We start from the raw sequence: 27,175 nt of genomic DNA, 5'->3' as shown, positions 1-27,175 counted from the left end.
CAGCACTTTCAAACCTCATGTCCCCCTCACTGACATTCTGCTCAAGGCAATTATCTTTCAGCAGGTGTATAAATTCCATTTCCTTCTCTCCCTGTTACCATTTTTCCTTCTAACCTATGTCCTCGTGAAATCCCCCATTATAATTACTTAACCAAACCTCATCATGTTAATTTGCTGATGAATGTCATTCGCAGCTGGATTATAGCTACAACCAATTATATATTTCTGCCCTCTGCATCCATGCTCCCCCCCACCCTTTGGCTTCAATTCATCTGCTATGATGAGCAGAACTCCTCCACCAACCTGTTTCTTCTCTCTGAATCATTCTCATTCTATTCCTATGATTATATCATCCTTGGTCAACCAAGTCTCACTAATACCTATAGCTTCTAACAACGTTGAGCTAACCAATGCCAAACACTCCTCATCCTAAATTCGAATACTTCTGGCATTAGTATACAGTCAGTCACAAATATACAACCTTAAAAACAGTGTTATTAGAAAAACTAAGAATTTGAGAAATGATACATTTGTTACAGTAAAAGATTAAATATATACAGAGGTGTTTGTCTAGGAAAAAGAGAAAATATTAAGCTGATATACAAGAAATATGTTTTTTTAATGAAAATTTTAATGAAAAGTCAGCATAAAAAGGAAAGACATTTCTAATTGTCTTTTCTTTGTATGTTGACTTTTGTATGTCACAAAAGTCTGCAAACAAAGGAAAGACAATTAGAAATGTGAATGATTCATACCTCTGGAAAATAAACTAATATCATATAGGCCATCCTTTGGAATCAATCACTGCTTATAATCTCCTGGGCATAAACAGCACTAGAGATTCTGTGGTATCCGGTGTAATTTCAGAACATGTGCACTAATGCTTCCTTCAACAATTCCCGATCAGAGATAGTGCATTTTCAAACTCTTCTCTCAAGCTCATCCCATAGGTGTTCAATTGGATTTAAGTCCAGTGACTGGGAGAGGTGAATGGGCTGCTCAGGTACCTTATAAAGCAGACACTCCTTAATAATCTCAGCTGCATGCTTAGGATCATCATCCAGCTGAAAGACCCATTGGCTTCCTGGCCTGCAATATCTTCAAGTATTGTAGGTGGTGCATTGTACCCTCAATAAAAACTAATTTTCCAACTCCAGCTGCTGCCACAGATCCCCAAACTATTAAATTGTTTCCACCATGCTTGTGGGAACCAAATTTTCAGGTTTCATTTCTTCATTTTTCCATTACCAAATCTTTCCATGACTGTTAGATCCAAAAATATTGTACTTGCTTTCATCAGTAAATAGGACTGTTTTTCCAAAAATCCAAGTCTTTGTTGATATATTCTTCAGCAAGGTTGAGTCTTTTTATCATTTGTTGAGGTTATTAGAGGCTTTCTTCTGAAAACACTACTATTAAATCCTTTAGAACGAACAGTCGTCGTTGCAATATATTCTGTTAATTTTGGAACAGATATTTTCAGATTTGACTCAACTCCTTCATTTCAACTCAAGCTCATAATTTCTAATAACCGTTTGGACACTTGAACAGCTTTTACCAAAAAATGTCTGAAATCTCACAGTACGATTTTTTTTTTTTTTCATTTCGCAGCTGTATTATCACATTTCTCATGCCCAGAGAAATCTCTTTATGTGGAGTCATTTTAACTGCAACACTAAAAAAAAACTTCATACACACACAAGATTAACTTTTCAGCAGTGTGATGCAATGCCATTTCCTGATTGCTTAAATAAGAATGTGTTCATATGACTAAACAAAAATACATGTGTTGTATGCAGATTTTTGTGATGTGATTTTCGAAGTTTGAATTTTTTTTTTTTTTCTCAAAGGAAGGTTCCCCAAAGAGTCACATTTTCTGTAGGTTGCCTGGACCTCTGCTCACCTGCATTCCCCCCAGACATTCTAGTTTCCCTTACATTACACTTTAGAACCTGCATTGAACAACACTTTTATCAAGACTCCTGACCAAATCTATTCAAATACAAGTCATCTACCTTGTACATATCTTTCCTTCCATCAAACTCACTCCTCACATCCAGAAACTCCATACCATTCCTCCTGCACAATCTGCAAACTCATTCACAATCATTACTCTCCGTCTCAGCTTACCTCTATCATACATTGGCAACAGACAACTTTTACTTTCTCACTCTTCTTTTTTGCATGCACCAGCAACTCTTTCATATCTTCTTGAATACCACACTTCTCACCTGCTAAGAAGTGTGGTATGCAAGAAGATAAGAAGATATGAAAGAGTTGCATACCACACTTCTCACCTGCTAAATCATATGTACCAACCAAAATAAAGATTTCTTTCATCTACACTCTTCACATCATCACTAACATCCTTAATCTTAACACCACGAAAACATGATTTCATCACACTCTCCTTAAGCACTCAATGAACCACCATACAAAATCCAATCCTTATTCTTATGTGCTCGCTCATTCATATTCTGTTTTCTCTCCCACTGAATCTTCCTCTTCTATCACTTCTGTAATACCATCCATCAGGTCTCTCTCCAACCTCTCAACTCACATTTTGTTCTGTGGAGAACTCCACTAAGTGCATTATTCTCTTCACACTTCTGACATTCATTCATGAAACACAACAAACATGTTCTCCTCCCATAAATCCCTTGGTTTGCAAAATGCATAAATTTTGTATACACCGCAGCAAACTAAAACACACATTAAAACTGCCAGTCATTGATCTGCACATCAGTGCAATGACTCACAATACATGTACAAAAAAAAGCAAAAATAAAAACTCTGCTAAATCTACTAATGCCTTTTATTCCTCTATAGAGATAGGAGAGGCTGCTTTAGCCCTATCCAACTTTTCTCCATCAGTAGCTAATCAGAGATAGTTGGCGCAAAACTATTACTAATTATACAGATCATCCGATGAAGAGGCAGCTGACAAATGCCACCATCTCGTGATCCATAATCCTAGCACTATATTTTGCTGACTGAAATGTTTTAGGGTTGATTTTCTTGAGTTTATGGGGCAAAAAAAAAAAAAATGTTTCTGGGGGGGGACCTGCTTCCCTGTGCCAGAGATTTTCTAACTCGGGAACCGATCAAAAAAAGGTTTAGAAAAGGTTCCACTAGTCAGTGATTAGAATTGTACTAAGGTCACTATTGTTCGAACAATCTAGCACTGTAGATACACACGTTACTTCCAATGAGCTACACAGGCTCTAAAAAATAAATAAAATAAAACATTTGAAAACTGCAAAAGTTAAAAACGCTACCCTTACAGTTAATCAAACAAACACAACAATACAAAAAGAGTGACTTAATTATCTCTAAATATTAACAAAATAACTCCTTTCGGCACCCAAAAATCACCTTCCACCCTCTTGCAGAAATAGAGAAAAAAAAAAGTTTCAAAATTTACAAGAGCTTATGAGAATATAACCTTTGGTATGGGAGTTTCTTAGTTTGTTTACCTAAAAGATGCAAGCTCTGATCTGACAGCCTTTCCTCATCAAAGACGGGGGGGGAGACAAAACACCTCACAATATGCCGGCCTGGTTGGTCGAGTGGTTAGTGTAGCTGCTCTCCAGCCAAGACTGCAGGTTTGAATCGCACCATAGGCATGGATGTTTGCGATTGTCTGTGAAAATACTAGTGGTGGGCAGTAGGTGCCGTTGATGTTGTTGCAGTTCATTGTAGTTGGTGAATTGAGTGGTGGAGACAGTTGTAGAGTAGGTGTCACATAATAATAATAATAATAATAATACAGATCAATTCTATGTCAGAAAGTTCAAATGAAGCCTTTTGGCTCTATACTTCAGTAACTAATTATGAATTTTTCTTTCTGACATAAGATTGCTATGGTACTAAGAGGGGGTTCTGCTTCCCCCCCCCCCTCCCTGTTTCTATCTGGTCCTTTCAAGTAGTGCAAGTCAAGGCATCTGCAATGCTTAAAATTAAATTCTCATAAGCTCGGTGGTAAATTTTGAACCTTTTTAAAGTTTCATAATTTAAAGTCAAATTTAGAAAGACTATGGAAGGGATCCATAACATCCTCCATTTTTACATATTAAAACTGGCTACTAGTAGCGATTTTTTTTTCCTTTTCACCTGTTTAACAAAACCACCTGATAAGAGTAATACCGTAAAAGAACTGATTCAAAGCAGTTAAGTGTAACAAAAATGTCTATTATATGTGGAGGTTTCTGTCATATTAATCATAGTTATATTATTATATTTAAAGGAAACACAAACAGATGTATAAAATAGAAAATAACATTTATTGCTGCTGTTGAAGTTTCATTACTTCATAATAAAATTTTAATAATCTAATAATTAAACTTAATACAAATTTTAGCTTGCATAATATTTTTATTAGCATAGAATTTTCACCCCAGTATCAAGAACATCAGTATGGCTTTCAAATTAACTAGAATAGAAACCAAAAGATTCAACAATGAAAATGTGTGTGCTACACATACATGATAGTGACACAGTACAAATATGTTGTTATATGTCATCCATGAGGGGTGAAATCCAAGCCACACCTCCATGCGGCACCCCCTGGGAAATACTGGTAGGCCACCCCTCCACCAGTAGGCAAATGGTCCCAATTGGCCCTAATATGCTGATGAAGTATATTAGGGCCAATCACCCGATATGTGATTAACTTTAGATAACGAAAAGAAACAATCCAAAACGAAACCACAGAACACACTTCAATCCTCCCCTATGGTGGCTGGAGGTCAAAGCCCACAGGGAAGCCTTCAGCCTGATGAAGGAAAGAGGCGCTCTAAACACTATTTCTGGAAGAAACCAATAATCATCTCAACATATAATGTTCACGCCTCCTAATATGTGAAAAATTTCATGAACTTTGCAGGGGGAGCAGATTTGCATACAGGAGCATCAATGGAAAACCCACCTGGCATTCAATGAAATCAGGTCCCATAATCATAAATGGACCTCTGTGTACTCATAAATGGACCTTTGTGTACTGCAGATCAATGTGGAAATGGCGGAGTCGGAATCCTGGTAAACAACAGTCTAGAAAAAATTCTAATAGAAAGTGTTTCAAAAAGAATAACAACCATTACAATAAACGCAAACCCAAAAATAACAATTACATGTGCATATGCACCTACAGAAGCAGCAGAGGATAAAGACAAACAAACCTATCAAAACCTAGTCGACTACATTATCAAAATACCTGCACATAATTGGAGGGGACTTCAATGCACAAATCGGAAAAGATGTAGCTGGAAACACAAAAAACATAGGACAATATACCTACCATGACTCAACCAATGGAAACGGCCATCTTCTTGTGGACTTTTGCAACTCTCAGAACTTGATATCTCTTCAATCAAAATTCCCAAATAAATTAGAAAATGGATCTGGCAATATCCCAATGGAACTAAGGCTCGAATTGATCATATCTTAATAAATGGCAAATGGATAAGGTCAGCCCAAAACTATAGAGCATACAACAGCATAGAATTAAACTGATCATAGAATTGTAAGTGTACGATTAAAGCTATTACTAAGAGCATCTAAATCGCAGAAAAAACACCTCAGATACAATTGAAAAGAATGAAATGACTCTAGCAAGGCAAATCAATTCCAGCAACCCACAAAGTACATCCACCAACAAGCAGTATCGAATGATAACGCAGACAACATATTATTATTACGAGCAACTCCAAGGAGTCCTTAGACTCATTGAGGAAGGCCCTAAACATCATGTCAACAACTATTCAGCTTCCACACAGTATCTATCATACCTTGCCTTGAACCCACTCACAGTCATGACACCCACAACAGACTCTGGCAACTTATTCCACTGATTCACCACTCTCCATGCAAAGAACCTAGTTCTAACACCTTTGCTAACCACACTCTTGCCCAGTTTCCATGGATGGCCCCTAGTCCTCCCACCACCAGACCTGTTCTGAAAAATATCCTCTGAATTAATCTTATAGAAACCTTTCAGTAATTTGAATGTCTCAATCATATCACCCCTCTTCCGCCTATCAACCAATGTATGCAACCCACAAATCTTCAACCTGTTCTCATAAGGTTCATTCCATAGACCTGCTATATTTAGAGCAATAGCTAGGGTCATTCATCAAGCAGCCACCCAAACATTTCTTCAATCAAACACAAAAAGTGTAGATAAAGACTGGGTAACCAAAGAAACAAACTCACTGATTGACAAGTGCAATAAAATAAAATGCAAAGTAAAAACCCAAGACTCCCTTCAATATAAAAATGAACTAAAGCAATTAAACCCAGTGGTATATGAAGCTCTCTCAAAAGATAAAGCAGCCTACATCCAGAACATCTGTCAAGAGCTAGAAAATTGTCGAAAATTGCACAGAACAAGAAAAACTTACAAAATGGCGAAGTCCCTGAGCACAGCAGAAAGAAAACCCAGAGTATTGAGAATCAAGAAAAAAAGATGGAACCTTGTTTGAAAACAAGACCGAAGAACTTGATGAATGGAAAGCACACTTCCAAACTCTTCTAAACACGCCAACCCCAAACATTGATTTCATCTCAAAAAAAAACCATAGTACCAGAAACTCTTAGCATCAACTGCGACGATTTCACCATGCAGGAGTTCACAATGGCCCTTGAACAACAAAAAGCAGGAAAATCACCAGGAGCAGATGGCATCACAGTTGAGGCTTTAAAGCACTGCTCTACAGTCAAACAACTTCTACACATATATAACTTTGCACTTTCCTCTGGGAAAGTTCCTGAACAGTGGAAAGAGGGTCTAATAATACCAATTTCAAAAAAGGGTAACCTGAACAAACCTGAAAACTACAGAGGAATCACACTCCTCTCTACTCCACTAAAAATCTAAAACAGAATGATATTAAATAGAATTGAACCACATATAACTCCATTACTTCGTAGAAACAAGCTGGATTCCTCAAAAAACATGGTACTCTAGAACACATTCACTGCATCAGAAGACTAATAGAAGGTCCAAAGGACAAGAATCTACCATTGCTTTTGAACTTTATTGACTTTACAAGCATTTGATTCTGTTGACAGGGAACGACTATGGGAAACACTCAAACTTTATGGCATTCCACCTAAGTTTATCAGGGTAATCAAGGCACCCTACCAGGGATATCAAGCCACAGTACTAGTTAATGGAGACAAAACAGACAGTTTTCCAATCACCACAGGAGTCCTACAGGGAGATACTCTGGCCCCATATCTCTTCATAACAGTGATTGACTATGATTCTTGTTTAGGTTTTCAGTTTTATGGGCGACTGTAGCTGCTTCCTTGAAGGTTCTTGATAACTACCATTCAAGAACCTTCAAGGAAGAAGCTACAGTCACCCGTAAAACTGAAAACCTAAACAAGAATCAAGGTCTAACCTTACCAGAAATTTGGAAAGCTTTAATCAGTGATTGACTATATTTTTAAATTAATGCAAGTTAAATCTGGAATCCTTATCAAAGATCCGTATATGCAGATGCACCTTGAAGACCTGAGCTTTGCAGATGATACAGTCCTCATTGACTCCAACATTACAGATGCCCAAAACCACTTCAACAGCCTTAGGAGAACCGCAGAAATATTTGGACTAAAAATAAACTCCAAAAAAACAAAGATATTAAAACATCAGATAGATGGGCACATCTATAGAAATCAAAATGATCACCTTGAAGAAGAAGAAGACTTTGTATACCTTGGATCACGCATCTCAGATTCCTTAACAGACATTAAAACAAGAAAACAGAACCTGCAGTTCCACAAAAGTCTTAATGAAGTATGGAAGTCGAACCTCATCTCAAAGGAGATGAAGATTTGTCTTTACAAGTGCACCAGCCAGTCTATCTTTCTGTATGGCTCCCAGATCTGGAACATCTCAACAAAAGCAGCAACCAATATTAGAAATAGCTTTGGAATTACTTGTCTAAGAAATATCCTGGATTACTCCTGGAGAGACCACATTCCCAACTCTACTATATTAGATGAAACCCAGCAAGATCCTCCAATCAGCACTGTTCAAAGAAACCAAATAAAATGGCTCAGCCACCAACTCAGACATCTACCCTCTGTACCCTTTGATGCTCTGGTCCTTTACGCCCCTACAGATGGAAAAAGAAAAAGAGGCAGATCCCGAACTCCATATTGGAAATACATCAGCAAAATTCTCCCCGTTTCCCTCCCAACTCTCTGCATCAGAGATCTGTCAATTAGCATATGACAAAGAAGCCTGGTTTTCCTTCACGTCATAACAACCTCCAAGTCCTATCTTAGTGTACACAGACTACTTATTTGTTTTGATTGGTTTCCCTGTTTATAATTGTAAAATTATAAATAAATGATGAATGTCATCCAGTCGTTTTTGACTCTTGGTGATCTTGTGAACAAAAGTTCCATCTCACTCTGTCTCTTGTCCTTTCTTTCAGCAGTAAGTTTTTTTATGTTGTCAACCCAACTCCTTTGTGGTCTTCCACTTCTTCTTATTCCCTCAATCTTCCCCAACATAACTGCCTTTTCCAATGATTCATCAGCTTGCATATGTCAAAAGTACACCAATTTCTGTTTAGTGAACATTGCCTCTAAGGAGATTGTCTTTGTACTCTCTAAAACCTTCTTATTGGTCATTTTTGCAGTCCATGGGATTATTAAGTCTCCTCCACATCTATAATTCAAATGGGTCAATTTGCTTTCTGTCTTTCTTAATAATCCAGCTGTCACATTCATACATCACTACTGGAAATACCACTGCTTTGGCAATTCTAACTTTCATGGCCTTACTCACACCCCTATCTTTCATAATTTTTTCAGGTTTAACATAGCTTTTTTTTCTCCGTGAATACCCTTTTAATTTCATCTTCGCATTTGCCATCATTTCTGATTCCAGACCCCAGTAAATCATAAACTTGCAACGATTTCTATTTTATCTCCCTCCATTGAGGTTAGGTGTAGAGACAGTTCTAGGTGTCCTCCCGTGATGAGTCTTCAGACTCCTTGGAGGTATCAGGAATAATAATAATGAATAATAATAATTATAATTCATTTAAATTGCCAGAAGCCATCACTTTTGTTTTACTGATGTTTAAATTAAACCTGGCTTTGTAGCTTTCTCTCTTAACCAATAAAATCAACTGCTCCAGATCTTCCTTAGTTTCTGCTGAGGATTTTATCATCTGAATATCTTAAGTTATTAATTCTTCTGCCACCAATCTTAATTCCAGATGGATCTTTGTCAATTTAGCCATTCTCATAACAGAATTCACTTTAAATATTAAAAAGATAGGTCAATAGTATACAAAATCCTATAGCATCCCTTTTTCCACTTGAACACTGTTTCTCCAAAAACTGTTTTTTCCAGAGCTTCTTGGTTGTCATATAGCTTCTTATCAAGAGAATTAGATGCCCAGCTATTCCCACTGATCTCATTACAATCCACAGTCGGTTGTGATCAACACAATCAAAAGTGTTCTTATAATGAGTAAAACAGATGAATACTTCATTCCAATCCATAAATATATGTTAAGGTTCTAATAAAATAACTTTAACAAGAAATCATTAATTTTTTAAAAAAATGAATTCCAGAATTTGTGAAGACAAATTATCTACCATAAAAGGGATAATTTCAGACCAACACTTCTGTTTAAATTTGGATGATGTAACAAGGTTTCACAATTTTCCTTATATAAATATTCCATGAGATAATTACTTTTATGGAAACCTTAATCTTCCAAAGCAGGGGTCGGCAACCTTTTCAGGATCAGGGGCCACATTCAATTTTTATTTTTAGTAATCAGGCCACAAGCGTTTAAGAGAAAATAGTGAGTAAAAAAAATACTTAAGTTATCAATTTTTATTATATCAATCTTAAAAACAGAAATTTTTAAAATACGAGATATGAAACAAGCATGAAAATGAAACTCGATGAAAATTATTATCACGTAAAAACAATGTAACAGAGTTTATGCATCACAATATGTGTGTTTCCCTATGTGACTTTTGTGATTGTTTTCCTTTAGCCAGATTATCTATATCTACTTTATAAGCTGAGGTGCAAATTCGAATTGAAGCATGCAAATGTTCATCAGTCAGTCGAAAAGAAAATTTATTTTTTCTAAAACTCATAGCAGAAAATGCTGTTCGCAAATGTATGTGCTTCCAAATGCAACTATCACCTTCTTTGCAATACTAATAAAAAAAAAAAAAATCAGCTAACATCTTTTTATTCCCGTATATATAGGGAGTAGGCGAGGCCATTTTTAGCCCTATCCAACTTTTGGAGACTGAGTGGGCAGTTCAATCTCCACTGGTACCCAATCAGAGATAGCTGGCCCAAGGCTATCACTAATTAAGTGGCACGCAGTGAAGAGTGGCGGCTCAACAAGTGCTGCCATCTCGTGGTCCCTAACACTCATATTTAATGTCTGAAATAATGTGGGTTCTATGGTCGATTTTCTTGAGTTTTACGGGATGAAAAACCCGAGTTTCCAGGAGAAAAAAACCCTTGCCCATGGCAGAGATCAACCAACTCAGGAACAGGTTGAAAAAAGGCTTAGAAAAATTTCCTCTAGTCGCCGACTAGACTCGAAATCAAGTCTTCCTTCGTGTGGCCAAGCGCCGTGGTGTGCAAACACCACATCCACTGAGCTACACAGGCTATCCTGCGATATTATTAATCCTTCAAATTTTTTTTGGTAAGCATCGATAAAATTTTTGGATATTTTCTAACGAAAATGTGTTCTTTAATGTTTCATTATGTTGTAATTCCAAAACTTTCATCTGTAGTTGGTTTGGTACATCATCAATGCAAACATTAAAAGAGTTCAAAAATAATCGCATTTCAATGCTATTTTTTATGAAAATCTACAAATCTTGTTGAAAATTCCATTTGTAAATCTTCAATGATACCGATAAAAGTTTTCTTTTGTATTTATCATCCAACTGTAGATGCAGATTTGCAACAAATATAATGATGTAGATTTTCTTCCATCATATGTTTCTTCAACAGACATACTTTGCCTTCAAAAACTTTTATGTCAGAAAAAAGTTCTGCTAGTAATTTACCTTGGCCCTGCAGGTTCAAATTAATTCCCCTTTGTCTTATGACAAATAAGACAAAGGGGCTTACCCCCCATTTTCAATAAAAAGTACTTGCTGTTCCATTCATCATACCTTCTTCCTTCATCTGCAATTTTACGTTTTCTTGAACCCATTTTTGAAATTATTTTTAAAAAATATATAAGACAGACAAGGGAACTCGACTGCAAAAGTGCGCCAAAATATCGGTTGTTGCCAGGTGAAGTCACTTTTGTTATCCCCACTCATGATGACTCACACGGTTGACTTGCTCCAAGAAGTTGCAGGGCTATATCACAAAGTATCAGTATCAAATTATTTTTAATTTATTATTCATATTATAAAATGTATTATTTAAATAAGTCAACGTATTATTTATTATTATTTAAATAATTATTTAAATAACTATTTAAATGTATTATTTAAATAGGTCACATGCCATGTAAGTATTGTCAACCTTTTATGGGCCGCCAAAAATACACGTTCAGGCCGCATGCGGCCCACGGGCCACAGTTGCCGACCCCTGTTGCAAAGGATTCAATGTCTGGTGGAGATAGCATGTTGTGCAAGTCCTGACTGTTCAGGCTCATGGAATTTAATGTCATCCATATGTTCATCATGATGCATAGCCACTGATCTACCTGTCTGGACAAAATATGATAAACCACACCAGCAAGGAATTCAATTCACTCCAGGGTGGGCCTAAGGCAGAAGAAAAGTAGAAATCTTGTTGATAGGACAAAAGGACACTTCTAGGCCATCAGATCTAAACAGTTTGACTATACCTTCAGAGACACCTTTAACATAAGGAATGGTAACAGAGTGGACCACCTCTGTATCACCATCACAATGAGACGTGACGACAAAGAAAATCTATAACTAATCAATGATTTTGTTGATATAAGATTCAGTAAGCCATTAACAAGGAAGCTGAACTTGATGCAATTTATTTCCTGAGAGCTTGAATGTAAATTGTAATAAATTTAGTTTAATCCTTTATCCAAGTGTGAGCAAACAAAGTTTGCACCTGAAAGTATCTTCAGGACTGGGGTAAGGTGGTACAACACTGGGCAACTCGTTGCAAAGGTGGAACAAGCTCACAACACTCCTATCTCAGTATCTCCCATAATGCAAAGCACATCTCCTTGCAGATATGTATAATGTTATGCATTAAGGGAAGGGCCACTACCCAGACTAGTTTCGACCTTTATTGAGGTCTCTTCAGTGGGAGCCAGGCCCGAGTGGAGATACCAGGCAGAAGCATTAGCAAGGTCATCTCTACTTATAGGAGTTGTCAAACGGTGTGCCACCTTTTTATTAAATTAATCTGGATTTAGAGAAAGATGTTGAAAGTTTATTTTTCACTTGGTTAGACTATAATAAATTTAGTTTAATCCTTTATCCAAGTGTTTGCTCACACTTGGATAAAGGATTAAACTAAATTTATTATAGTCTAACCAAGTGAAAAATAAGCTTTCAAAATGTAAATTGTGATATGGGTTTCCTTGAAAAACTAAGAAATGAAGGCTACCATTTGGTTGACAAAATGAAAGGAGATCCAAAAAGTCAATCCAATTGTTCTCTTCTATCTTAAAAGTGAACTGGATACAATGGTGAAAACTATTCGTCATATTGACAAACTATTGTAGATTTGCAAGGGAACCATGCCAAACTGAAAGGATATATTATCTACATGTCTATACCACAATGACGGTTTAGGAAAGACACTGTTCAGTATCTGTTGTTCAAACCATTCCGTGAAGTAGTTAACCACTAACGTGCCCTCAATTTGTTGATAAAGATTATTCTGGCATGTGAATTAGCCAGAGTGAATGACAAAGTCAATATCTGCAGGAAAGTTTTGCTTGAGAAAGTTAAGTATTCCATCTAAGAGAACATTTGTGAATAAAGAACACTATCAAAGCTGAAAAGAAGACTGTTTTCAGCTCTGTAAGTGAAGCACCTGTCCTGTTTATCTTAACACCCTTACCGGCCGAGGTGGATGAAATAGTGAAACCAAATTGTACTTCTTATCCATGTTATTCAATAGGTGTTATTACAGAATCATATCCAGATTTAGCTGGACATATATACATACATCCTGGCCAGTTGCAGGGTTAATAATCTAATAGCCTGTACATAAATTTTATGAGCTTTGGGAGACTGAAAAGTTTCTTTTAACCTCCAACAGGTTTAAAGAAACAAGATTTCTACTTTTCTAGGCTCTGCAAAAGATAAACTCCAGCTTTGGCCCACCATGGAATGTATCAAATTCCTTGCCGGTGTAGGTAATTCATATTTAGGCCAAACAGGTAGGTCAGTGGCTGTGCATTAAGATGAACATCTAGATGACATTATATTCCATGAGCCAGAACAGTAAAAACTTGCAGAAAATGTTATCTCCACCATACATTAAATTCTTTTGGAAAAAGATGAAGGTCCTAAAAGTAATTATCTCATGGAAGACTTATACACTATCTGATCAAAAGTATCCAGACACATCTCTGTAATTCATAAACTGATGTCTAGATGTCATTACAATCTCACTTACCAGTATAAAAGGATGCATGGAGCTGTGTGTGTTGTTCAGTGATAAGAAGTACAAGAAGAATGGGTAGGTCAACAGAGCTCAATGACTTTGAACGTGGACTAGTTGCCACATCAGTAAGAAATCTGTTAGAGACATTTCAACCCTCCTCAAGTTGTCCAAGTCAACAGTTGGCAACGTGATTGTGAAGCGGAAATGTGAAGGCACAACCACAACAAAACCACGGTCGGGTAGACTGCGTTTAATGAAAGACAGGGACCGTTGAGCATTCAAGAAGGTGGTTCATGAAAATCGCCAGACACAGAGTGAAACAATCACCCAGGAGTTCCGCAGTACTACTAATTGTCCAGCCAGCACCATGACTGTGTCAAGAGTAAAGAGGAATGGGGTTCCATGGTCGAGCAGCTGCCCATAAACCAAACATTTCTCCTGCAAATGCTAAGTGCTGCCTGCAGTGATGTAAAGAGCAACACCACTGGACAGTGGACTTAGATTCGGAGTGATGAATCACGCTTTACCATGTGGCAGTCTGATGGGAGGGTCTGGGTGTGTTGAATGCCTGGAGAACGATTCCTGCAAACACATGTAGTGCCAACAGTAAAATTTAGAGGAGGTGGCATTGCAGTGTGAGGATGTTTTTCATGGAATGGACTTGGCCCTCTCATAACACTACACAGAAATCTAAATGCAGAAGAGTACAAGGACATTATGACCCATGGCGTATTGTCTATGGTAGAAGATCAATTCAGTGATGATTATTGTCTGTATAATGGTTTGCAGACAATAACATTCCAAATGGACTGACCAGTCCAGAGCCCTGAACTGAATCCCATAGAACACCGACTTCACTACAATCCACATAACGAACTGCTCTGGCTACAGCTCTTCAGGAAGATGGACTGCCATTCCTCCAGAGATGTTCCAACACCTTGTAGAAAGTCTCCCTGGCAGAGTTAGAGCTGTCATGGAAGTAAAAGGATGGACCCACCCCATATTAATGTCCACTACTGGAAAGCATGTCACAGGGAAAGTCTGATTAGTTTCAAGTATGTGTCCAGATACTTTTTGATCAGATAGTGTATTAAAAAATCTAAGTAACCTTGCTACATTGTCTGAATCTAAACAGAAGTGATGGACTGAAATTATCCTTTTTATGGGAAATAATTCTTCCTCACGAGTTCCAGAATTAATTTTAATTAATTATTGATCTGTTGATAAAGTTATTTTATTAGAATCTTAATGTATTTAGACTGTGTCACTCTATATCATGTACATGTAGTTCATGCAATTTCATTGTCTTTCGGTGTTTCTATTCTCGTTAATTTGAAAGTCATAATGAAGACACTCTAAACTGGAGCAAAAATTCTATGCTAATAAAAAGAAAAATCTGCATTAAGCTTTGTCATGTTATTTTAATCATCTATAATCTATATGATGCGGTACTCATTTTACTAAAATTAAATATTATAATAAATTAGGCATGCACTTTTCTGTTTAGGATTTGTAAATTTAAATTTGTCAAAGGTCTCAAATTTTGAGTTGTTTCTCCCAGGACTTGAGACAAGATAGATTAGAAAAATTTTTTGCTCAGCAAATTACTTTTCATCTGTCCAATCACATATGCTGTACAAATCCCAAATCTTCTCAACCTTAGAATACTGTTCTCACATTTAGTGTAAGGCAACTAAAACCTCTTTAAAAAAATAAACAAATAAAAAAAAAAATTGATGCTATTCAAAAAGGAGTAGGCAGGTAGGTTAACAGATGATCCCTTTCTCAAAGACTACAGACAGTCTCTAAGAGAGCTGGTTTCTGTACTATATGGCTTCTATAGATGTTTCCATGGACACTGTTCAACAGAATCCATCCATGATGTCCCACCATTTCTTCTATACTTATAGTAATACAAGCAAACAGCTGTCCAACATCCTTTTACACTTGAAGTGCTGCCTCATTGTACCTGCTAGCCCTAATCATCTTTCATTCAATCTACTTCAGTAATGTGGAACAACATTCCCAGTTAAGTATGTCCCAAGAGTACAATCACCAGTTTTTTAGGAATATCATCAAATTAGTTTGCTCCTGATGCCAGTCCACACAGGATATTTGCTCTAGTTCATACAATCTGAGTGATATGTGGGGGGAGGTTCCATTTGGCTTAAACTAAATAGTAATTATTCCAATTTCAAATTCCCTGTATACTGATGTCCTGAATCAGTGTGTGAAGATGCCATTATCAATAATAATAACAGGAGTCAATTAGACTTTCTCATTTCTTGTCTTTTTTCCATTGAATTTATGCACATTTTTATAAATTGGAACATACTACTTACTACTAGTAATGACTAGTAAATGTCCTGAAGAAAAAACTGTGATAGACATTATTATTCGCTTTCCTTTTTTTTCCAAATTTTCCCAACAAATTTCTATAACCCTGGTAATCATTTACTCTATTGGTTTAGATCTCCAACTGGATCAACTTTTTCATTGTCATTTTTCTTCTTTAATGACTCAAAAAATTCCTCCACTTCTTTAACAGAACCTTCCGTAGGACCAAAGGCACAAGCAAATCTAACTGTGCGATTCTCGATTTCAATGTTTGCCTAGATCACTACTTGAAACTGCCTGCCCTTTAAACTATGTTATTTTCATGTAAAGTGTTGAGTACTATAGCAACTCCTTTGCTCATGATCATTATGCCTGAATTCCCAATACCATCTGATATTGGTAATTCAACAGAATCTAACCTGCTTTTGATTTCTTTGTTTTGGTACCACCAATTATATGGACGTGACACTTCTACAAAAGATGCATGAAAAAGATTAAAAAGAATCAAAGTGAGTTTTAAAACAATAATCAAACTTTGGTGGCACGCTCTAGAGATAACACTGTTTCAGCAATGAAGGCATGTAGTGAAGTCATTGGAAAAGATAAAAAAATTGCAATTTGATGGTGGTCAGAAAAATTAAGAGGCATTCCTGGGGGGGGGGGGCATATTGAAAGTTCAGCACATCATGCTTTGAAACAACAGAGAAAATTCTTAGAAAGTGAAGCAGTGTACAGAAGAAACAAAAGACATTGAAAGACTGGTAAGAATACTGAACATAAATATTAGAAAGATGGCAAAATGCAATAGAGACTATTGGAGGAGGGAAAAAATGTAGGAAAGAGCAGTTTAAAGAAATCTTAGATAAAGGTGACATGAAAACTAAAGGTTCTAGTTGTCTTAAGTAAGAATACCAGATGACTGGGGTAAAACTTTCACAGCACCCAGTCTTGCTACAAATACTATTACAACTTCTGCATGAGAGCTGTCCACAGAATTGCATGAACCTGGTTTCACTAGTGGCACTGTGCACAGCCAATAATAGAAGTGCTCACAACTTCAACAGGCAAATTGTTCCTCTCACTTCTGTACAATGGTGGTGGTGATGCGAGAGAAAAATCTAGCTCCCCCTCTTTCTTAACCATACACAAACTTCCATGGATGCCTCTTTGTCCTCTCCCCACCTTCCATATAATGAAAAATTTATTGACTGATATCCTATAATGCTCTCACAAAAAAGTCTCTAAATCACTCCCTCTTTCCCCTATCTACCAGTGACTGCAGTCCACACACACTCAATCTATTGTCATAATCTACATTCCATAATCCTGATATCATCTTTGTAACTCTGAAGTTTGCAACCTTTCCATAGGTTCTTTATCCTTTTGAAACCCATGAAACCAAATCTGTGCACAGTAGCCCAGGTGCAGTCATATCAAGGTTTTGCAAAGATGCAAAATGACTTCATATCCTTACATGTCAATATTTGTTTCAACATCACAATTATCCACTGGGATGTTTTTGCAATTTTTGCTATGCGACTCTTAAACTTTGACTTCTTATCCACCATAACTCCAAGATCTCTAGTCTCATCAGTTACTGCAAGCATAATCTCACCAATATATGCTGTTGAATATATCATAACAAAGTGCATAACTTGACACTTATTAACGTTGAAATTACAGCCATTATTGTTTACCCACGTTTCCAGCCTATTCAAATCAACATGTAAATACTGTATATCAGCAGCATCTCTGGTTGACTTGCCTATCTTTCCATCATTAGCAAACAAATGTACAGCTTATATAACAATGATCGAAGGGCTGAATTCCTGAGGCACACCACTGGTCACCGTAAATCTGGCAGATGAATCCCCTCCCATATACTATTTTCTGATAACTATCTGTCAGCCATCCAATATTTTCAAGTTTATGCACCAACTTTTCATGTGATATCCTATCAGATGCCATAGCAAAGTCAAGCAGTATCATAATATATCCATTCCCTTTATCCAATTCAGCTGTAACATTGTTATAAAATGTCAGCATGTTGCTCAGACATAATCTCCCTTTAGTAATTTTCACTTTCCCAATAATACAATTATTGTTTCTGCCCATTTCTGTATTTGAGTTCTTATCAACTTTTCTAAAATCTTCACAATCACTCCAGATATGTTGATTAGACAGGTAAAGCTCAAGTTTTTAATGAAGAGGGCAAATAAAACAAGGAAATACACACACAAAGTCGGTATAGTTGGGAGTCAAATGAACAAATTTATATGGATGAGATAAATTAGTCCAAACAGAAAACTAGCTATATCTGAAAGACAGATTAGAAATAAAACAGGAGACTGGAAACCACAGATCTTTTAAAAGTTCTGGGAAAAATTAAGAGTGTGAATAAACAAACTTATTCACACTCTTAAAAGAAAAAAAGTGTGGGTAAACAAACTTATTTCTGGATTAAGTGACCATTCCACTTGAGATTATCTCTGCTCACACATTCCTGCTAAAATATCAAGTCCATTCCTAATATGTTCATTTTTAATATGATGTTCCAATTGATGCTATCTTTTCACACTAATAAGAAGAAAAAACTTTCGAGATGGGTGTTTGATGCCAGAATTCCAGGTAAAAGATAGAGGAGGACAAAGATATAGGTGGACTCATGCAGTGAGAGCCTTAAAAAAACCTAAATATAAGATATAATTTTAGGAAAATTGTCAATCGTACAGTAAAAATACTGTAAACTTGTTATGTAGTATCATGATAGTATCTTATACTCTCCTTGAAGGTACATATTAAGAATTCAATGATTAGATGCCAAATATGAAAATAACATTTTTGGAAATTTTCATGGTTTAGTTGGACTAAACTAAATATCTCTTAAATGACTTAGGGAAATTTCTTGTGAATACTTTGTGATTTATAACAATTTCATAAATGCTATTAAAAAGACACATTTACAAAAATATGCTAATACTTTAAAACTTTCTTAAAAAAATTTTCTAGAAGAAAATTATAATGTTCTATTAAAAGAAAGTGTGTGTGTGTGTGTGTGTGTGTGTGTGTGTGTGTGTGTGTGTGTGTGTGTGTGTGTGTGTGTGTGTGTATCTCCCACAAACAAAGCATATTAATAAAGATTTCTAAGAAATTTTCCATTTCCTTTTATATAAAGACAGAAAATTTTATGTGACCTCAGATACATATAACATATGGGATTAAAAGTGGCATTTCCATATATTTAAGCCCCATCAGAAATATTTTTTCCAACAAATTATAAAGGTACTTTACTTTGACTTTGTTGTTACAAAAATAATTAAAAATTACTTAAGAAGTTTGCTTTTTTTTTTCCCCTATGCATAACAAAGAAACTATTTAGATTATTATTACACAGGCATCGTCAAGGAATCAGTAAACTCATCGCAGGAGATCCAAACTATTCACACAATATCTATCATACCTCTTCTTGAGCTCATTGACAGATAAAGCACTCAACTAAATCAGGCAATGTATTCCATTCATTCACCACTCTCCAAGTGAAAAATCTAGTCCTCACACCCTTGTTGACCACAGATGCACAATAACAGATCTGCAGACACAATTAACAACAACAATAATAAAACATTAGCAAATATAGCTCTTACGAATTTTTTTTTTATTTATTTTCCAATGGGCAGGCAGCTTATTGGAGGATATTATTCTACAATTATTGTGCAGTGTGAATGTTGTATTTTAGAGCATTTTATCATTTGTTAAATTTTGCTATCATCTGCCCACACATCAACACTGCTATGTTATGAGTTATGTGACCTGTCATGAATGCGTGTGTGGTGAAGTAAATATTTTAAAAAAAATTTAAATAAATGATCAAATTTCTGAGGTTTTATCTGGGTGATAGAAACCCCACACACTTAAATTCATCCTAAACACTTTTAGTAGCAGTTATGCTTATACTAAGGTATAAATTCAGGTAATTCATGGAGTTTGTGCCATTACAATCACAGAGGTTTTAGGTTTTATGCCCTACCATCTCCAAATGGAAGGCCAGAAATAAATACCTGTATTTGTTTATTAATACCAATAATACCTCAGTCAGAATGCCTGGGATATCATCTAAATACTCATCTACGATAATGTATATGGGATAGAAAGCGATAAACGCCGCATATTATAAGGCTCTTATTATTAAGTGACACCTTCAAAGATTCATGCAGAAGATCACTTCACTCCATACAATTAAGGATCTACCTGACTACTTATATTGACATATTCAATGACATCAATATAATGAACTCAAATAATAAAAACTTATAATAACTATATACATCATGTGGCTTCAAACATTTGTAAAATCCAGTAGCATTCAAATTTCTTGTATTGACTCTCCTCTGGTATGGTAAGAACATCAATCCAAGCATCTACCCATTTCATATTTGATGGACAAAAAGGAACCTGGTAATAATAACCACCATTTTCACCTAAAAATGACTAATTTAGCACTATGTAATTTTTTCCTATTCGGAAATGTAAAAAACGTAGTTCCCTTTCAACAGGTATGTTTAAACGGTAGCCCTTAAAAGTAATGTAGGCGGTCGGCATAACAAATAAGCCTACTAGTTGAAAATAAAGTCCGTCTCATCACGATGACATTTATAAGCAAAACTTCAATAAATTCCTGAACGCATCTTTTACGAATGCACTCGCTTTAAAAATAAATAAACAAACAGAGCCATGTGCTGTTTCAGCTAGTATATATTGTGTGAATTCACCAGCTGCTACTAAGAGAACTGCTGTTGGCAAAAATTGTTTTCGAATTAAGATTAAAAATAAAAATAAAATTACAAAATTTAATGGAGAAAACTGGTTAGCACTGTTTTGATTAATATGAATAACTACGAACGAAATCGAGAGATTACTAACCATGTGAATATGTATTATATACTATTGATAACACAAGAGTTAAATTTATCAACATTATACTTGCCAAATGGCAAAGACAGGATTTCTTTTACTCATAATAATGTTTCAAAATAATCAACAAGTCAGCGTAACTAAACAAATTTAAAGCGGTAACCACAATTTGAGATGGGGGGGGGGGTAGGAAATCCAAGGTTAATACCGTGCGGCATTCATGGTGTTCAGTCTGACAGTTACAAATATTTTCCCTAAACTTACAATAAAAATTATACTCGTGAAAATAGGCGCTATGCACAGTTTAATTTAAAAAAGTATAAAGCCACTGTCACCTGATATAAGATGAAAGTACTCCAACTATTTCGAAATAAACCTAAAAGCAAACAATGTCAACATTCTATTTCTTTAGCTGAGCGTACGCAATAATTCAAAACAAATGGTCTTCAAACTTACTTTGCCATTTCTTTGGAAAGAGGTGCGTTAACTACTTTTTAGGGAATAGCTCCCCCACAGTTTCCCCGACATGTGCAAATTTTTAAAAATACATCAATAGCTGAATAATCAAGAAAAACTTTAAAACAAGCACTACCAAAACATTCTCCATTCAATCGGTCTACCTGAACATGGCGGGTACATTAATCTTCCCATGATGCTTTCTGTCTATGAACACGTGATACTTATAACGTTTCTAGTACTGAAACGAAAAACACATGTCGAGATATGTATATAAAAAATAAAGCCATAAAATTTTGTTTATGTTAATATTGTACAAAATTGTCCTTGAGAAAGAATGTTTGAAAAAATATTTTAAATTAGTCTAAATAGTTCAAAAAGATATTCTAGGCAGTTAAAAAAAAACATCATACAACTAATATCATAATCGAAAAAAAAAAAAAAACTATCATCGCGTTTCTTAACTATTTGAGAGATAAGTTAAAAATATGAGATTAAAAATCGACGTAAATATATAACTTCAATACAGTTCAATAGCCTCCGTTCCGCAATTGGAGAACGTTGCGTACATTGCGCCCTTCAATTGGAAAAGGCGTAAATTCGATTCTCGACGTTAAAATGAATCTTTATATGGGATTTTTCATTTGAAGGTGAGTTAACCGATCTCATACGGAGGTAGCAGGGCTTTTCTCCCAAAAACTGAGAATTTTTATCAAGCATACAGGAGAATCAGCCATCAGCACAGAAAATATAAAATAAAAAATGCTGTTGGTAGTGGTGATGGTCGGTAGATGGCATTGATAGTAGTTGCCTGTAGTAGGACAATAAAGTAGTAGGTAGAATGCTGAATATGTGTAGTGGATTGGAGTAGAGTACCCTCTCGCGATGAGTCCATGGAGGTGTCACGTAATACTAATAATGATAATAATAATTTGAACATATATATATGTATACACCACATATATATATGTATATGCATATACCAGTACTCTTTTCGAGATGAATGATGACGTCTATATGTTGCTTTACTGTTCAAAGGGAGACTTCATTTGAGGCTATCTGGTGTGAGACAGGGGACAATAGGACAAAATGCAATGTTGGCTACTGCTGCTGATGCATAGCATCAGCATGTTCAAAACAATGAGTACAGACTGTACCGTCGACAGGATGTAGCATAGCTTACCCTTATTAAACAGCGCCTCACGGCGCTGCTTAATAAGGGCGCTCGTTCCGCCATATTGCGGGAGACGCTGTATTACGGCAACAAGATATTCTACAAATATACCGCGTTTAGGTTGGTTTATGTGCTTATTATATTTTAATAATAAAAAAATTATAGTCATACATACTGATTAAAAATTATTTGCAAACAGCAATGACTCAAGAAATATTCGTTAGTCTAACAACTATATCGATAGAGGGGGACATAGCTTATAATGTAAATTTAGAAGAGCTAATAAACAGTTTTATTGTGCGATATCCCCGTCAAGCACACATTTAATTAATATTATTATATAATCGTTTTGCATTAATGTTTCTCTTGTAATAAAAACAAAATAGCAATTGGAGATTTTCTTATATTTTTGTCTTATAAGCCATCAGGCGCGATATTTAATTGTTTGCTTCAGGGCGAGATCTTATCTGGCGACGGTCCTGAGTACAGATCGAGCAATTTTCATGGGTGATTTCGACCATGAAGATATAGATTGGAAAGAGAAATGGCATGTGGCAAGACAGAAATGGAATTTTTACAGTTACTGGGGGATAATTTTCCTGAAGCAGCACGTGGTGGACGAAACAAGGAATTTGAATTTGTCCCATCTGCTAATAGCATCGCAAGATCTGTCTCCATAACTACAATTGCAAATCATCTTCGATACAAAAGTTATCATCCAGTCTTGTTCTGAGACACTGTCCAATATGTGGAATTCTCAGTCAAAAAGGGTAAGTAGAAATATAGAGCTGGCGATTTTGATAAAGTTAAGTGGCAGCGTGGAGCAATGCCATGGCATAAGGAGCTATATGGAACTAGAGTCAGGTAGTGCAGACAATATAGTCAGTGATTGTTTGAAAGAGGCAGTACAGCATATGCAGGGCAACAAGATAAACCGAGTGGGAACTAAACAGTACCGTTATAGAGTAGGAGCTTAAAAAGTATCATGGAGGAACTACAATCCAAAATATGATCAGCACGCTCAAGAACAATACAGAGCTTGAAATGTTAGCAGGTAAGGAACATTAAACCAGATTTCGAGATAAAATTTCCAATACAAGTTAAGGTGACTTCATAAAAATACAGAGATTTATCACTATTATGAACTAAGAGAAAGAATGATTCTGCAAGGATAACTTTAATGAATATGGATGGAGTGAAGGTGACAGGAGCAGAAGTAGTTGAGCTACTAAGCGATTACTTTATTTGGGTGTATCATACAGGTGTAGATTTATAGAGGCAAATGTGAAAATTATGGTAAACTAAATTGAAGTGCATATTGAAAATATTTTGAACAATAAAAGTGAATATAGCAGTGGGAATGGATGGTACATCAGCCCTTATGCTACAAAAATTTGAAAGATAACTGGCAGTGCAGCTGACGAGGTTATTTATTTTGAGTCTCAGCCCTTCCAAGGTCCAAATCAAGAAGACAGAGGATAAAACAATTCCATTGCTTAGTAGCTGCTACAAAACAGAAGTAGCAAACTACAGAACAATTAGTATCCCTGGAATAGCTAAATATCGGAGAGTTTGCCTAAAGGGAAAATTCACGGAAGGGTGCATAGAATATGATAAACTATGGTAGTGAGCACATCTAAGTAAAACGTAGGTCACGGTTTAAAAAAAAAAAAAAAAAATCAGCTAACGCCTTTTTATTCCCGTATATACGGGAGTAGGCGAGGCCATTTAGCCCTATCTAACTTTTGGAGACTGAGTGGGCAGTTCAATCTCCACTGGTACCCAATCAGAGACAGATGGCCCAAGGCTATCACTAATTAAGCGGTACGCAGTGAAGAGAGACGGCTCAAATGTGCCGCCATCTCGTGGTCTCTAACCCTAACACAATATATTTAATGTCTGAAAATAATGTGGGTTCTACGGTCGATTTTCTTGAATTTGCAGGACGAAAAACCCGAGTTTCCGGGAGGAAAAACCTGCTTGCCCGTGCCAGAGATCGACTAACTCGGGAACCGGTCGAAAAAAGGCTTAGAAAAATTTCCTCTAGTCGCCGACTAGACTCGAAACCAAGACTTCCTTCGTGCGGCCTAGCGCGGTGGTGTGCAAACGCCACATCCACTGAGCTACACAGGGCTCTAGGTCACGGTTTAGTAATTTATTAACATTTCATAAAGGGACAGAGGAAATGATATTCCTGAATTAACAAAGAATTTGACAGAATACCACAGAAAATATTATTAAAAAAGATGTAAGAAATGGGAATAGAAGTCACGAATAGGAGGGGAGTGACTAACAGACAGCAAGTGACTAGGGAGTTCCACATAGCACTACTGCCCTTAAACCCGGGCAAGTGTGGCCGTGCACTTTACAGAATCCCGCATATCACAAACACAAAAATATTAAATAAAAAGTTCAAAATATTCAGAATCAAATCACACAAATCCGTTCTTAAGAAAAACATACAACCATTGAAAGGAGAGCAGATATACTAACCACTGTACAAACCAGGTTGAAAAACTGAAGCCAGGACAGAGGGCTCAATATAAACATACACTGCTTTGAAATGCGTTAATGAACACCATAATATGAGGGACGAACAGCCATGGTGTGCACCTTAAAAGATGTTGGACCCCTTTTGGTGCGATGACTCCAACAATCTTATGGGGCATATTTTTCACAAGCGTACGATAGAGTTCAATGGGAATTTTGTAGCATACTTATTATAGGGCATGTAATAAGATACTGACAGAGGAAGATACTGACGGACAGTTATGAATCGGACGTCTATTGAACTCACGCGATGCCCGAGGTCATCACAGATATTCAGTAGGTCTGAAATCAGGGCTTTGTGGAGGCTAATCAAGTGTGATGACGTCATGTCCACAAATTCTGCAGTTAGCAGTTGCAGTCTTATGACATGGTGCATTTTCTTGCTGAAAGAGACCTTAGAAGTGTCACAAATTAGGATGCATTGCGTTGTCCAGAATGCTCACACCGCTTGGAGGTCAGTATTCATGGCACCACAAACAGAGGATTGAAACCAAACAAAGAAAAACAGTACCATACTTCCATCACAGAATTTCATAGTTGTGGATAAACACTCTGGTACGAGACGTTCACAGGGTATATCCGCCACGCCCGTCCATCTGCTTAATAGAGGGTAGCGTGATTAGTCCCTCCATAAGACAGCTTTCGAAGTTTCTACTTCTCCCTGCATATGCTCTTTGCACCACAGAAAACGATGCTGCACGTTTGTTCCGGTAGAAGAGCGAGGCTTTCATAATGCAGTCCTACCATGGAAACTCATGTTGTGAGCCTCGGTTCTGAATGTGTTTTGTGCAGATTCGTGCTCCGGTCGATGCTCGGAACTCCTCATTTAACTTCTCAGCAGACAAATGGCTGTTCTTACATAATTTCCTTCGTAGCACCTTAAAGTCACGTTCGGTGAGTGTGGTGTACTATTCATATATATATATATATATATATATATATATATATATATATATATATATATATATATATATATATATATATATATATATATATATATATATATATATATATATATATATATATATATATAATATTAAAACACGACTAGTTCGGCTTGTAACAGCCTTCATCAGGTGACATTATAAAAGAAAAAACACTAAAACACTGAAGCTTAAATAAACTAACAACATCATAGACAGTCTATATACATAATTAACATTAGAACGTTGTGGTTGTATTTGTTCCAAATACAACCACAACCTTTTCATGTTTAACCACAACGTTATAAATATTTGGAATAATTAAAGAAAAACACTCCCTATACATAATTATCATTAAAACGTTGTGGTTGTATTTGGAACAAATACAACTACAACGTTTATATATATACAGGGTGTCCCATAATTCCTAGATATTTGAATAATTCATAAAAATTAGAAAAATTGGTACATTAGAGTGCAGTTTGCACGAAAGTGAATCGCAAGGAGGAAGATTTTTTTAATTTTTTCTTTTGGTGAGGAAAAAAAGTGTACTTAAAATCTTCAAGGACAGAGGGTGCTGTACAATATGCATCATTTATAAATATTTGCAAATGAGAATTTTATAAAACGCATGGTGTACTGGCGACAACTCGTAATGAATGCGTGCAAATTTCCAGTCATTGGGGGATGAATAGCCTAGTGGCTTTGCGCTTCGCAACCATATGCCTGGGGAAGGAGTGTCCTAGGTTCGATTCCCGTCGGAGACGTGAGGAGCTGAAAGATCTTCCTCAGGCATAGCTAAGTTAGCCGGTCTTGGGCGCGGGCAGTAGGGTTTTTTCCGCCAGTTTAACTGGTGTTTTTCATCCCGCAAGCAGTCAAACCGGCCCCTTGAACACACAGGGATACAGCCAAGAATACCTTGAGGCATAGGAATGACCATTCTATCCTCGTATTTCGGTTACGAAATCCAAGCATGCTTGGAAGGTTGTGGGCCTTAAAGGCCTGTTAAAGCCATTGGGATAGATAGGGGGATGAATAGAAATGTTTTTGTGAAAGGAAAAATTTGTTGCTGTGATGCTTACTTTGTTGGATAAGATATTGTCAGTGAAGTTGTTTTACGTAAGTGGGGAATCGGTAGCGGAAGTTTTACAAAAGTTTCGAATGCAGAAGAGAATAAAGAAAGGTCGAGGTCCTATC

The 27,175-nt window shown here is 36.3% G+C and overlaps 1 protein-coding gene across 2 annotated transcripts in view; it reads right to left on the bottom strand.

Moving 5' to 3' along the window:
• The window catches only part of hrg (poly(A) polymerase hiiragi), a 374,011-nt gene extending 352,501 nt beyond the window's left edge, over positions 1-21,510 (bottom strand). For both annotated transcript variants that reach the window (XM_090407503.1, XM_090407502.1), the window contains exon 1: positions 21,332-21,510. In XM_090407503.1, coding sequence (XP_090263629.1) covers positions 21,332-21,339 — 8 coding nt within the window. In that variant the 5' untranslated portion in view covers positions 21,340-21,510. The remainder of the gene's footprint in view (positions 1-21,331) is intronic.
• Between the last annotated feature and the right edge of the window lie 5,665 nt (positions 21,511-27,175).

Source organism: Typopeltis vanoorti, chromosome 17, assembly GCF_054136105.1.
Source record: "Typopeltis vanoorti isolate ZY-2024b chromosome 17, IOZ_Tvanoo_1.0, whole genome shotgun sequence".
Lineage (NCBI taxonomy): Eukaryota > Metazoa > Arthropoda > Arachnida > Uropygi > Thelyphonidae > Typopeltis > Typopeltis vanoorti.
Note: the sequence above shows the minus strand (reverse complement) of the source record. Positions and strands in the feature narration are given on the sequence as shown.